Source organism: Bufo bufo, chromosome 7 (assembly GCF_905171765.1).
Source record: "Bufo bufo chromosome 7, aBufBuf1.1, whole genome shotgun sequence".
NCBI lineage: Eukaryota > Metazoa > Chordata > Amphibia > Anura > Bufonidae > Bufo > Bufo bufo.
The window spans coordinates 44,820,197-44,834,882 of record NC_053395.1 but is presented as its reverse complement, the minus strand read 5'-3'; the positions used below and the strand labels follow the sequence as shown (position 1 = coordinate 44,834,882).

General features: G+C 42.2%; 1 protein-coding gene across 1 annotated transcript in view; it reads left to right on the top strand.

The window, feature by feature from the left end:
- DNAH3 (dynein axonemal heavy chain 3) overlaps positions 1-14,686 on the top strand; it is a 348,463-nt gene that overhangs the window by 205,255 nt on the left and 128,522 nt on the right. Inside the window, 2 exon segments of the mRNA XM_040440318.1 lie at positions 2,965-3,166; positions 6,797-6,889. Coding sequence (XP_040296252.1) covers positions 2,965-3,166; positions 6,797-6,889 — 295 coding nt within the window.

Genomic DNA, 14,686 nt, shown 5'->3' with positions numbered 1-14,686 from the left:
TCTCAAGTAAGGAATAAAAAAAAAAAAATTAAAAATAGAAAAAATAAAATAAAATAGACATATTAGGTATTGCCGCGTCCGTAAAAACCAGCTCTATAAAAATATCACATGACCTAACCCCTCGGGTGACCACCGTAAAAAAAAAAAAAAAACTGTGTCAAAACAAGCAATTTTTGTCACCTTGCATCACAAAAGGTGCAACACCAAGTGATCAAAAATGCATATGTCCCACAAAATGGTACCAATAAAACCGTCACCTCATCCCGCAAAAAATGAGCCCCTACATAAGAAAATCTCTCAAAAAATAAAAAAACTATAGCTCTCAGAACATGGACACATTAAAACATAATTTTTTTGTTTCAAAAATGCTATTATTGTGTAAAACTTTAATAAATGAGAAAAAGTATACATATTAGGTATCGCCACGTCCGTAACGATCTGCTCTATAAAAATGTCACTTGACTGAACCCCTCAGGTGAACGCTGTAAAAATAAACAAATAGAAACTGTGCTAAAACAACCAATTTTTTGGTCACCTTGCCCCATAAAGTGTTATAATGAATGATCAAAAAATCATATGTACCCAAAAATAGTACTAATAAAACTGGCACCTTATCCCCTAGTTTCCAAAATGGGGTCACTTCTTGGGAGTTTCTACTGTAAGGGTGCATCAGGGGGCTTCAAATGGGACATGGCATCTAAAAACCATGTGGAGTTCCTTTTCTTCTGCGCCCTGCCGTGTGCCCATACAGCAGTTTATGACCACATGTGGGGTGTTTCTGTAAACCGCAGAATCTGGGTAATAAATATTGAGTTTTGTTTGGCTGTTAACCATCGATGTGTTAAAGAAAAAAATTGATTAAAATGGAAAATCTGCCAAAAAAGTGAAATTTAAAAATTTGATCTCCATTTTCCTTTAATTCTTGTGGAACGCCTAAAGGGTTAACAAAGTTTGTAAAATCGGTTTTGAATACTTTGAGGGGTGTAGTTTCTACAATGGGGTCATTTATGGGGGTATCCACTATGTAGGCCCCACAAAGTGACTTCATACCTGAACTGGTCCTTAAAAAGTGGGTTTTGGCAATTTTCTTAAAAATTTGAAGAATTGCTTCTAAACTTCTAAGCCTTCTAACGTCCTAAAAAAATTAAATGACATTTCCAAAATGATGCCAACATAAAGTAGACATATGGGGAATGTTAAATAATAAATATTTTATGAGGTATCACTTTCTGTTTTAAAAGCAGAGAAATTGAAATTTAGAAAATTGCGAATTTTTCAAATTTTTGGGTAAATTTGGGATTTTTTCATAAATAAAGGTGAAATATTTTGACTCAAATTTATGACTATCATGAAGTACAATGTGTCACGAGAAAACAATCTCTGAATGACTTGGATAAATAAAGGCGTTCCAAAGTTATTACCACATAAAGTGAGATAGGTCAGTTTTGCAAAATTTGGCCTGGTCAGGAAGGGGGCAAATGGCCCAGATGGCAAGTGGTTAAGGTGAAATAAGGCTGTGTCCCTATGTGGTTAAATTTTAAGTTGCATTACTGGAATAAATGAACTTTTGCACGATATTCTAATTTTTCGAGTTTCACCTGTATAAAGTCTTTAAACTGCCTTTCCTAAAATCTAATTCTAGAAATAAAGCTGTATTATCAACTACACCGTTCTGAAAGTACAACTCGCAGAATCCACCTTTCACTTCTTTGGCAGCTAAAAGAACAGCCAAATAAGTGTGCATGATGGGAGTTGTAGTTTTACAGGAGCTAGAGTGCTGGAGGTTGCTGATCCCTGACCTACACTCTTCCATACACACGGATCACTCACTTAAAAATTTGACCACCCTAAGGCCCCTTTCACACGGGCGAGTATTCCGCGCGGATGCGATGCGTGAGTTGAACGCATTGCACCCGCACTGAATACCGACCCATTCATTTCTATGGGGCTGTTCACATGAGCGGTGATTTTCACGCATCACTTGTGCGTTGCGTGAAAATCGCAGCATGGTTATAAGGGAAAATAATAGCATTCTGAATACAGAATGCTTAGTAGGTGATCAATTGAGGGTTAAAAAAATAAATAAAAATTAACTCACCTTCTCCTCTTGTTCGCGTAGTTCCCGGTCTCTTCTTTACTTCTTTAATGATGAACTACTGGCTAGGACCTGTGGTGACGTCAGATCACATGCTCCAATCACATGGTCCATCACCAAGGGTCCTTTAGCCCACAGCTCATCATTAAAGAAGTAAAGAAGAGACCGGGAACTACGCGAACAAGAGGAGAAGGTGAGTTAATTTATTTTTATTTTTTTAACCCTCAATTGATCACCTACTAAGCATTCTGTATTCAGAATGCTATTATTTTCCCTTATAACCATGTTATAAGGGAAAATAATACAATCTACACAACACCGAACCCAAGCCCGAACTTCTGTGAAGAAGTTCGGGTTTGGGTACCAAACATGCGCGATTTTTCTCACGCGAGTGCAAAACGCATTACAATGTTTTGCACTCGCGCTGAAAAATCGCGGGTGTTCCTACAACGCACCCGCACCTTTTCCCGCAACGCCGTGTGAAAGAGGCCTAAGGGTCCATTCACACGTCCGCAAATTGCGGATCTGCAAAACACAGACACCGGCCATATGCGTTCCGCATTTTGCCAGCACTATGATAGAAATGCTATTCTTGTCCGTGGCTGCAGACAAGAATAGGACATGTTCTATTTTTTTACGGGCTGCAAAATGGAAATGCGGATGCGATGTGCTGTCCGCATCTTTTGCGGTCCTATTAAAAATGAATGGGTCCGCACCCGTTCCGCAAAATTGTGGAACGAATGCAGACCCATTTTGCGGACTTGTGAATGGACCCTAAATCTATAAATGATATGAAGGCATAATCCATCTGGAAGCATTGCTGCTTTTATCAGAAGTTTTTGATTTATTTGTCTATTTCTTTCAATAAGGTTTTTTTTCCTCTCCAATGACGAGCTCCTGGAAATCCTGTCTGAAACTAAGGACCCTTTAAGAGTACAGCCTCATCTGAAGAAGTGTTTCGAGGGGATTGCCAAGTTGGAATTTACAGATGATTTGGAGATCACAGGCATGATCAGCTCGGAGATGGAAACTGTCCCTTTAACACAGAAGATTTATCCGGCAAAAGCTAAAGTAATTTTCTTCTATTTTGTTCACTTTGTGCATCCTGTTCCACCTATTAACCTTACTTATTTTTAAAAAGAAAGTACTTTACTGTATAGCTAGCTCTAAAATAAATCTAGCCTTTATCCGGTTCTCTGAATTATGGTTAATAAATAGCTTTCTGCTCCTGGAATAATGCTCAGTGCACTAGTTCTTAAGTATTAGGAATGTGCTGTTATGACTTAAATGAAATGTTTTATTTACATAGTGAAAGATGAGCAGAAATCATTAGATGAGGGTTCAGGGAGTTCATGGAGTGACCACAAAGCTCATTGAAGTACATTTAAAGGATAACTGTCATATTTATTTTTTATTTGCTAGTTTATTAGAGCTAGGCATGTATACCTGAGTAAGGCTACTTTCACACCTGCGTTTAGGTCGGATCCGTCTGGTATGTGCCCAGACGGATCCGCACCTATAATGCAAACGCTTAGATCCGTTCAGAACGGATCCGTTTGCATTACCATGAACAAAAAAAAAAAAAAAAAAAATTTTTTTTTTTGTTCATGATAATGCAAACGGATCCGTTTTGACTTTACATTAAAAGTCAATGGGAGACGGATCCGTTTGAAAATTGAGCCATACTGTGTCAACTTCAAACGGATCCGTCCCCATTGACTTACATTGTAAGTCTGGACGGATCCGTTTGCCTCCGCACGGCCAGGCGGACACCTGAACGCTGCAAGCTGCGTTCAGGTGTCCGCCTGCTGAGCGGAGCGGAGGACAAACGGAGCCAGACTGATGCATTCTGAGCGGATCCGCATCCATTCAGAATGCATTAGGGCTAGACGGATCCGTTCGGGGCCGCTTGTGAGCCCCTTCAAACGGAACTCACAAGCGGAGCCCCGAACGCTAGTGTGAAAGTAGCCTTAGTCTGTCAATGATTGTCAAAAAAACTGTAATTACCTTATAACAACAGCTTTCATTAATGTCCTCTGTCCCTTTCCACTGCTCCCTTAAAAGACCGTTGCTATGGCTCATCTGTCTCTGGCTAAGAAGACAGGAAGACGGAGGGGCGGTCCTTCACACTGCATGCCTACATTAGGCTTCAGAGTGAGGAGGCGTGTCTCTCAGTAATCCAATCTGATTGGCTGGCAGGGAGCTGCTGGCTACAGCAAGTGTGTATGGGAAGTGAGGGAAAGCAGTTTTGGCCTCAGAGAACTGGCAGAGGAGCCATCTTGAGAAGGTCCTCATATTGTAAATGTTTAAACAGCCGTAACTAAGGGAAAAAGGAAAACAGTGGTAAGTGAAGAACTAAAGATTCCTTTATGGATAATGCTGCTCCAGCAGTAACATATGCTAAAATAGATGTTTTGATGAAAACATGACAGTTACACAGTTTAAAAGTAATTACATAGAAAAAATTAGGCTGGACATAAAATTTTCAATAGATGGTTCCGCAAAAACGGAACTGATACGGAAGACATACGGATGCATTTCCGTATGTGTTCCTTTTTTTGCAGATTCATTGACTTGAATGGAGACACGGAACGTGATTTGTGGGCAATGATAGGACATGTTCTATCTTTGGCTACTTTCACACTGGCGTCCGCTTCCATGCAGTGGAAAAGGGCTTTAGTCCTTCTTTTACATTTCCAACTACTTTTTAATCCACTCCTGACTGTAACGCAAAAAAATGCACAGAACGGCATGTGTAATTCCAGCATCCGCGAGTTACCCCACTATTAATTATCCTCTGTTCTATATACGATTGTAAAATCCATTTCCCAGTGTCAGTATTAGCAGTGAAGAGTGAGATGACCGATCTTAGGCTGATGCTCCTTATTGTTATGACGGCTCTAAAATATGACTATTTTTACAGTGTGCAATACATATCATTTATAACTCAGTGCCCTGGGTGGAAACGCTGCAGTTTGAATGATATTAGCTAAATGACCAATAAGTGTCATCATAGGTTTGTGGTGTTATGTACGGGAACCGCCCTGTCACCTGGGTGAGACTGCCAAGGGTCAATCTAGTTCACACACTCAATCTCTCACGCCCCTAGGGCTCATGCGCACGACCGTATGTATTTTGCGGTCCGTTTGCATTCCATGTTTTGCGGAACAGAACAGCTGGCCCCCAATAGAACAGTCCCATCCTTGTCCGTAATGCGGACAATAACAGGACATGTTTTATCCTTTTGCCGAACGGACATACGGACACGGAATTCACATGGAGTAACTTCCGTTTCTTTTGCGGACCCATTGAAATGGAATGGGTTATAAAACCAGTTATAAAAATAAAAGTAAAAAAACAGAAAGGTTCTTACTACTTACTACTCACACAAATTGTGTGATAAGAGTCCATTCTGGTTCCGTGGACAGGAGAACGTGTAACACAACCCAGTGCTGATCGGATCCCCAAATTGTGTCAGTGAAAGGTACCAAATCCCACATTTTTATCCCCAGAAGGTGGAGCTTCTGGGAAGGCCTTCATTACAGGTGCATGCTCCACCTCTATCCCTCGGCTGGCAATCATAAAATATGAATAAAACATGGCTTTTCCGTTCACACTAATGGATATGTGGGCCCCACATGGATATTTCATCAGCCTGATCGTTGTGGTACCAGATATGACCAGTGTAGGGGTCCTGGAATGAGAGATTCTCATTACGCTGGAATGCTGGCTGTCAGGGGGGAAATGTTTGAACTCCCTACGATGCCCACATTATATGGAATGCAATTATTGTAATAATTAAGTTGTACCAGAGATGAGTTATCGCTTATGATGTATTTTCTTCATCTTCTGGTACTCCAGTTGAAAAGCACCTAGATGTCTGCTGTGCCGTGTACCATGAGGCTCTAGTCTCCTCGTTACCACTAGTTTGTTAGCATTTGGATGCTAATTAGATTTCTCTCCTACCGGATCAGGCTGAATGGCATCGTACAGACAATGTTACAGAATGGCATGAAAATATATAGAATCACATGATATTGATATAAAACCATACACAGATAATTAAAGCTATAAGCAAGGTTGTCCATTTCTCACAATGACAGAATATGACAATTCCATATTAGGGTCCATTCACACGTCCGCACCTGTTCCGCAATTATCCAGAACGGGTGCGGAGCCATTCATTCTCTATGGGGCAGGAATGGATGCGGACAGCACACAGTGTGCTGTCTGCATCCGCATTTCCGGAGCGCGGCTCCGGAAAAAAAATAGAACATGTCCAATTCTTGTCCGGACATAAATAGGCAGTTCTATGGGGGTGCCGGCCGGGTGTATTGCGGATCCGCAATACACTACGGACATGTGAATGGACCCTTATCCTGAGGAGGAAATAGGGTTTCTTTTTATACATTTTCTTTACATCTACATACCTGTTATTGGAGACTGTGGATCGCTTTATCGGCCGCCGTCTACAACCTTCCATCGTGTTAGCAGGATGATCCTGGGCCAGTAAGCTTCATTCATGGTGACAGATGTGTCTGCCGCTGGCCATTCCTCACTAGACGGATTATTGAGATTAGGTTATTTCTTATAGAGCAGTGTGCGAGGAACTGACATGAGTAATATGCCTCTGTGCTGGTCATTATACATACAGTATATCATGGTATATCAATATATTGTGCTTGTTTGTCTGCCTTCCAGGGTATGGTTGAAAAATGGCTTTTGCAAGTGGAAGAAAATATGTTGGGCAGTATGAGACAAGTCATTCACGACGGGATTGAGGGATACGTGGAGGTAAGGCTGTTACATTCTTATTATAGCAGTCACCTGAAACTGACCTGCGGTTATTACTAATTCCTCACTGCAGTATCGTGAATTGTAGAGAGAGAGGAAAAGAAGGCGCCCAGCGAAGACATATTTATTCCCTGCAAGCACATATTCCCAGGCCTGTAAAGACACATCCACCTTATGGCTTCAGAACCCAAAGAAGTGCCTGATGCCTTTATTGTACCACCTTATACCTTTAATTTCCATATGATATATTGTGTAATTAAAGGGGTTGTCTCACTTCAGCAAATGGCATTTATCATGTGGAGAAAGTGAGTACAAGGCACTTACTAATGTATTGTGATTATCCATATTGCCTCTTTGCTGGCTGGATTCATTTTTTCCATCACATTATACACTGCCCGTTTCAAGGGGTTACAACCACCCTGCAATCCAGCAGCGATGGTCGTGCTTGCACACTATAGGAAAAGACACCGGCATCTCTGGTGGCTGAGACCATGGTAGTGCACATAGGACTTTTTCCTATAGTGTTCAAGCAGGAACGCCGCTGCTGGATGAGATGGAAAAATGAATGAATCCAGCAAAGGAGGCAATATAGACAATCAAAATAAATTAGTGTCTTGCACTGCCTCCTCTTCAAACAGCTGATCGACAGGGGTGCTGGGTGTCAGACCCCTGCCATTTAGATATTGATGAACTGTACTGATGATAGGTCGTCAATATAAACCAACTGCACAACCCCTTTAAAGGGGTATTTCGATTATGTAAAGTTATCCTATCCACAGGACAGTTTCTGTTCATTAGGTGGTGTTTTTTTTATTTTTTTTCTGGCTTCTTTTCAAAACTACAGCCTGTTGGAGCCCTTGGTGTTCTTCCAGGCTTTTTCACATCACCTTTTCTTTAGGGGATAAATGGCACGAAGAAAACGGTAGTGGGCAAGCACACTGGGTCACATCTATTAAGACCAGCGTTTTAGACGCCGGTCTTAATAACCCCTGTACCTGGCAGTGGATACGCCGGAGTTATGAAGAAGTGCCGGCCACTTCTAAATGTAAGCCAGCTTCCAAGCTGTCTTACATTTAGACTGTTTTCTACGCCTAAGGTTACATGAACACGTTCCATGAACCACAAATTGCGGTCCGCAATGCACGGGCACAGACCGCGGGGTAGCCGCATGTGGATCGCGGACCCATTCACTTGAATGGGGTCCGCGATCTGCATCCGATTCACCGCAAAAAAGTAGTGCATGAAACACCACAGAAGCACTCCAATCCGTGCCTCCGTTCCGCATCTCCATGATTGCAGACCCATTCAAGTAAATGGGTCCGTGATGCGGAATGCACACGGCCGGTGCCCGTGTATTGCGGACCCGCTGTGTGCGGGCCGCAATACGGCCACGGGGGGCACACGGCCGCGTGCATGTAGCCTAATACAGGCATAGAAAATGGTAGCTGAGATGGCCTGCTGGCCCGTCCGCTTCCTTGCCCACTCCACGCCCCCCTTTTTTTAGACCTGCCGTGAGAAGTCGCAGATTGCTACACAAAGGACCTTTGCGCCTCAATCTGTGCCAGAAATAAGCCTAACTTAGGCGTATTTCTGTTTGATACACCACCCCCACTGTTCGCAAAAAACACCTGAAAGATGCCACAAGAAACACAGCCAAAATATCTGCATGCATGGTGTTTTTCTAGTGGTAAAAAAGGCAGACAAAATTCGCATGTGTAAAAACCCAATACTTTCTCTACTTTTACGATCCTCTCCTGATTTTGGGTTTAAAAGCTGCATCTGAAAACCTGAATGTATTGCTGCCCCTTAAGGTTTTTCATACGGAAAGTTTTATGAAATGGCTAGCTAAGCACTTCTATAGTAAAGAAGCGTGGCCCCAGCAGTGAGCACTACAGTATAATGGATTTCTAACTATGGTTTGCTGTAGATCAGCCATCCCAGCTCATTAGCGTCCTGTTGCAGGTTTTTTAGAATATAGGATTGCACAGCTTGACCGCTATGAAATCCATTCAGCAGACGTTAAACAATTTAAGGTAAACTCACAGCGGTGGAACAGCATTTCCTTCAACCGGTCGCAGCAAGCGCTTACCATATTAGTTGCACTCATTAATGAAATCCATCTGGCTACAGGAGCATAATGAAGGTTTATACACCCGCCAACCTGTTCTCAGGCCCGTTCAGTGCACAGGGTGATACCAGCCATCTTCTGCTTTTCTGTATAACCTCATTTAATTAGTTAAAGGAGAAACTCACTTTCTAACCTAAAAAAATAAAAAGTTGAACCTCGTGATGTGTTAGGCCTCATTCACACATACAGGGATTTTCACGGACCACTGTCCATGAAATCCCGACCTGCCGTCTTGCTGAGTGCACGAGCGGACGGCGTCATTGGTTGCTATGACGCCGTGCGCTTCATGTCGCCGCCGTTGTACATTAATACACTTGTATAGATCATACGAGTGTATTACTGTACAGCGGCGGCGGCACAAAGCGCACAGCGCCATAGCAACTACTGACAGCGTGCACTCAGCAGGACGGCAGATCGGGTTTTCACGGACCGTGGTCCGTAAAAATCCACGTATGTGTGAATGAGGCCTTAGGCTGGGTTCACATCACATTTTTGCCATCCTTTTAACATATACAAAAAACGTATACGTTAGACGGATGCCTCAGACTGATGCCATGTAATGGTGTCCATTCACCATAGAGTTCCATTGTAAAAAAAAAAAGAAACGTATACTTTTTTTTTTGCGGACTGTGCTGGATACAAAAACGTGGTATGCTGCATTTTTGGACCGTATACGCCAAACAGAGACATAAAACGTAATGTGAACCCACCCTTATTCTCCATTCACGTCTGAAGCTACCCAGAATTCTGTTGGTTTCTTGTTACCAGAGCTAATAGGAGATAGACAAAGCTGACACTGTAGGTCACATGGTTAACTGATGTCAGTTTCCAAGGGCGACCAACAGAATTTAAAAAATCTCTGGATAAATGAATTTAGAAAACAACAATAAAATTTATCAAACTCGGTACAAAAACAGTCAAGAGAATGAAAGTTCTGCGAAAGTTTCATAATCTCCTCACAATGGACACGAGATGAATGTCGTCGGAACCCGTCTATTTGGGTGGGACCTGATGATTCCACTTTTCTGGCTGCAGGGGGCTAGATAAATTTTCCCCTATGTATGAAACTAGCCTTAAAGGGAATCTATCACCAGAGACCTCCATATCTAAGACCTCTTTCACACGACCGTATGTCTTTTTCAGTGTTTTGCGGGCTGTTTTTCCCGGATCCGTTGTTCCGTTTTTTTTTTTGTTTGCGTTCCATTTTTTCGTTCCGTTTTTCCGTATGGCATATACAGTATGCAGTAATTACATAGAAAAAATTGGGCTAGGCATAACATTTTCAATGGATGGTTCTGCAAAAACGGAACGGATACGGACATTCTGTATGTGTTCCATTTTTTTTTGCTGACCCATTGACTTGAATGGAGCCACGGAACGTGATTTGCAGGCAATAATAGGACATGTTCTATCTTTCAACGGAACGGAAAAACAGAAACGGAATGCATACGGAGTACATTCTGTTTTTTTTCTAAACCATTGAAATGAATGGTTCCGTATAGGGACCGTATACGGAACGCAAAAAAACGGCCTGCAAACGGAAAAAAAATGGTCGTGTGAAAGAGGCCTAACTGCATAGCTGTGGTTGACCTGATTAAAGCTGTATTCACAGAGTGCCACCCTAATTAAAACGTAGCCTTTAATCAAAGCGCTAAAATTACCCAACACAAAATATGCAAAACACAAAAGAAATATTAAATCAAAGAAAGGCTGTGTAAGTACAGCAGTCATTCGTATTCCATAATACGGGATAGGGCGGATTTCTAGGCAGGATGGTGATGGTCTGATGGGGGACCTTTCCCTGATTCTCACCCTATGCTATCGATCCCTGCCTATAGAACGGAATGGCCGCTCCGATAGGGGCGATCCCGTATTTAGGAATCTCCTACGGGCCCTCGGATGGCCCTGAAGACAAATGTGCAAAGCACCTAGATAAAGTGCCCTAAGGTGGGTCTATTAAATACCCTACTATAAATACAAAAAATAATAAACACTGAGTACATCAAAAGAAAACAACCAAATGAATGCTAAATACATCAAAATAGAGAGATGCTGAATACACGCTGAGTACATCAGAGTAAAACAGTGCTGAATACATCAAGGTAAGTCATTGGTCGATACAGAATGATGAATAGATGCTCAGTACAGCTTCTGCAATATCAGATTGTATCCTGATTAACACAAAACACCTTCAGTTTGCAAAGGTCATCGCAATCAATTTATAGGTCCCTTATCTCAACGCGTTTTGCCCAGTGTGTAGGATGGGCTCATCAGGGGACATAAATGCAGTATTTAGATAGGCATCAGAGGTATTATTTCACAAATGACCCAACCTGGTGTCCAACAATTTTTTGTAACACCAGTTGATCATAGGTAAAAGATAAACGTTGATATTCATTCAGCAAAAAGCAATAGTCAGAAGGTAGGGCCGATGGGCCTGCAAACACCCTCACATTCGATATACGTATATAATATACATCCTCCCATAAGAGTTAAGGTAGACACTGCTTAATCAGAAATTGCAGAGGAATAAGGTACTTGCGTGCCCCATATATCAAATACAGATCAGATGTCAGCCAGTATGGTTACTGTTAACCGGGATACACGGGCCGCTGTAATATACTGTCTGAAATGAGAGAAATATATCAAGAAGATGCATATGGTGCCATAGAGAGGAGGCGCTACTCAGTGCTTAAAAAGCTGGTAACATACCTGCATCACTTAGTGAGTGTGTGTGGCGGCATGGCGGGCAGACATGGATTGACAGGATTCTTAAATATGCCCCCGGAAAAGCGAGGGGCGGTGCTGCTGGCCGTGTGCTATGACGCTTACCTTAGTAACACGATGAGCGACCTGCCAACATCTAGGTCTTAGCGCCGGTCATGTGAGCGCACTCACGTACCCGTCCGTACAGCATCATAGACCATGTGATCAGTAGAGGTCACAAGGCCAGCGCCGCACAATGCACTGCTCTATGATGTAGAGGATCATGTAATGGAATGAATGAAACACTTAGGGCACCGATGAATAGTCGGACAGTGTATAGTGAAGTAAGATGCAGCAGAAAAATAATATAAGGAGGAAAAGAGGGAAGAAAAGATTTATGGCCCACCTAATGTAGCAGATATTAGTAAGACCCATATTAGATAACAGTCAATTATGAAGGGTACAAGCAAACAGTAGAGGGGGTAAAGAGTACCCAGTAATGGGAATGGCCACATATTCCCAACCATAACAGATTTGACCTGGGACCGATATATTACCCACTCAGTAAGATACTTTGGTTGACCGGCTACAAGAAACATGAGAAGTCAATGTTTTCATTAAGACCACAGGGCGAAATCGTGTTTAGTACATATATCCACCTTTGTTTTAAGATATTATCGAAGTCTCCTCCCCTGATGGAGTGTTTTATAGTCTTTGTCATGGAGAATCGTGATAGAGACTATAAAACATTCTATCAGGGGAGGAGACGTCCATAATATCTTAAAACAAAAGGAGTCCAGGTGGATATACAGTCGTGGCCAAAAGTTTTGAGAATGACACAAATATTAGTTTTCACAAAGTTTGCTGCTAAACTGCTTTTAGATCTTTCAGTTGTTTCTGTGATGTAGTGAAATATAATTACACGCACTTCATACGTTTCAAAGGCTTTTATCGACAATTACATGACATTTATGCAAAGAGTCAGTATTTGCAGTGTTGGCCCTTCTTTTTCAGGACCTCTGCAATTCGACTGGGCATGCTCTCAATCAACTTCTGGGCCAATTCCTGACTGATGGCAACCCATTCTTTCATAATCACTTCTTGGAGTTTGTCAGAATTAGTTGTTTTTTTCTTGTCCACCCGCCTCTTGAGGATTGACCAAGTTCTCAATGGGATTAAGATCTGGGGAGTTTCCAGGCCATGGACCCAAAATGTCAACGTTTTGGTCCCCGGGCCACTTAGTTATCACTTTTGCCTCCATCGTGCTGGAAAATGCATTGTTCTTCACCAAACTGTTGTTGGATTGTTGGAAAAAGTTGCTGTTGGAGGGTGTTTTGGTACCATTCTTTATTCATGGCTGTGTTTTTGGGCAAAATTGTGAGTGAGCCCACTCCCTTGGATGAGAAGCAACCCCACACATGAATGGTCTCAGGATGCTTTACTGTTGGCATGACACAGGACTGATGGTAGCGCTCACGTTTTCTTCTCCGGACAAGATGCCCCAAACAATCGAAAAAAGGCTTCATCAGAGAATATGACTTTGCCCCAGTCCTCAGCAGTCCATTCACCATACTTTCTGCAGAAGATCAATCTGTCCGTGATGTTTTTTTTGGAGAGAAGTGGCTTCTTTGCTGCCCTTCTTGACACCAGGCCATCTTCCAAAAGTCTTCGCCTCACTGTGCGTGCAGATGCGCTCACACTTTCCTGCTGCCATTCCTGAGCAAGCTCTGCACTGGTGGAACTCCGATCCCGCAGCTGAATCCTCTTTAGGAGACGATCCTGGCGCTTGCTGGACTTTCTTGGATGCCCTGAAGCCTTCTTAACAAGAATTGAACCTCTTTCCTTGAAGTTCTTGATGATCCTATAAATTGTTGATTGAGGTGCAATCTTAGTAGCCACAATATCCTTGCCTGTGAAGCCATTTTTATGCAACGCAATGATGGCTGCACGCGTTTCTTTGCAGGTCACCATGGTTAACAATGGAAGAACAATGATTTCAAGCATCACCCTCCTTTTAACATGTCAAGTCTGCCATTTTAACCCAATCAGCCTGACATAATGATCTCCAGCCTTGTGCTCGTCAACATTCTCACCTGAGTTAACAAGACGATTACTGAAATGATCTCAGCAGGTACTTTAATGACAGCAATGAAATGCAGTGGAAAGTTTTTTTTGGGATTAAGTTAATTTTCATGGCAAAGAAGGACTATGCAATTCATCTGATCACTCTTCATAACATTCTGGAGTATATGCAAATTGCTATTATAAAAACTTAAGCAGCAACTTTTCCAATTTCCAATATTTATGTAATTCTCAAAACTTTTGGCCACGACTGTACAGTCAGGTCAATAAATATTGGGACATTGTGTAGGAATTACAACAGTTTGCATATGTGCCTCCCATGTGTTAAGGGACCAAAAGTAATGGGACAGAATAATAATCATAAATCAAACTTTCACTTTTTAATACTTGGTTTCAAATCCTTTGCAGTCAATTACATCCTGAAGTCTGGAATGCATAGACATCACGAGATGCTGGGTTTCATCCCTGGTGAGGCTCTGCCAGGCCTCTACTGCAACTGTCTTCAGTTCCTGCTCGTTCTTGGGGCATTTTCCCTTCAGTTTTGTCTTGAGACAAGTGACAAGTGAAATGCATGCTCAATCAATCGGATTCAGGTCAGGTGATTGACTTGGCCATTGCATTACATTCCACTTCTTTCCCTTAAAAAACTCTTTGCAGTGTGCTTTGGGTCATTGTCCATCTGCACTGTGAAGCGGCGTCCAATGAGTTCTGAAGCATTTTGCTGAATATGAGCAGATAATATTGAACGAAAAACTTCAGAATTCATCCTGCTGCTTTTGTCAGCAGTCACATCATCAATAAATACAAGAGAAGCAGTTCCATTGGCAGCCATACATGCCCACGCCATGACACTACCACCACCATGCTTCACTGATGAGGTG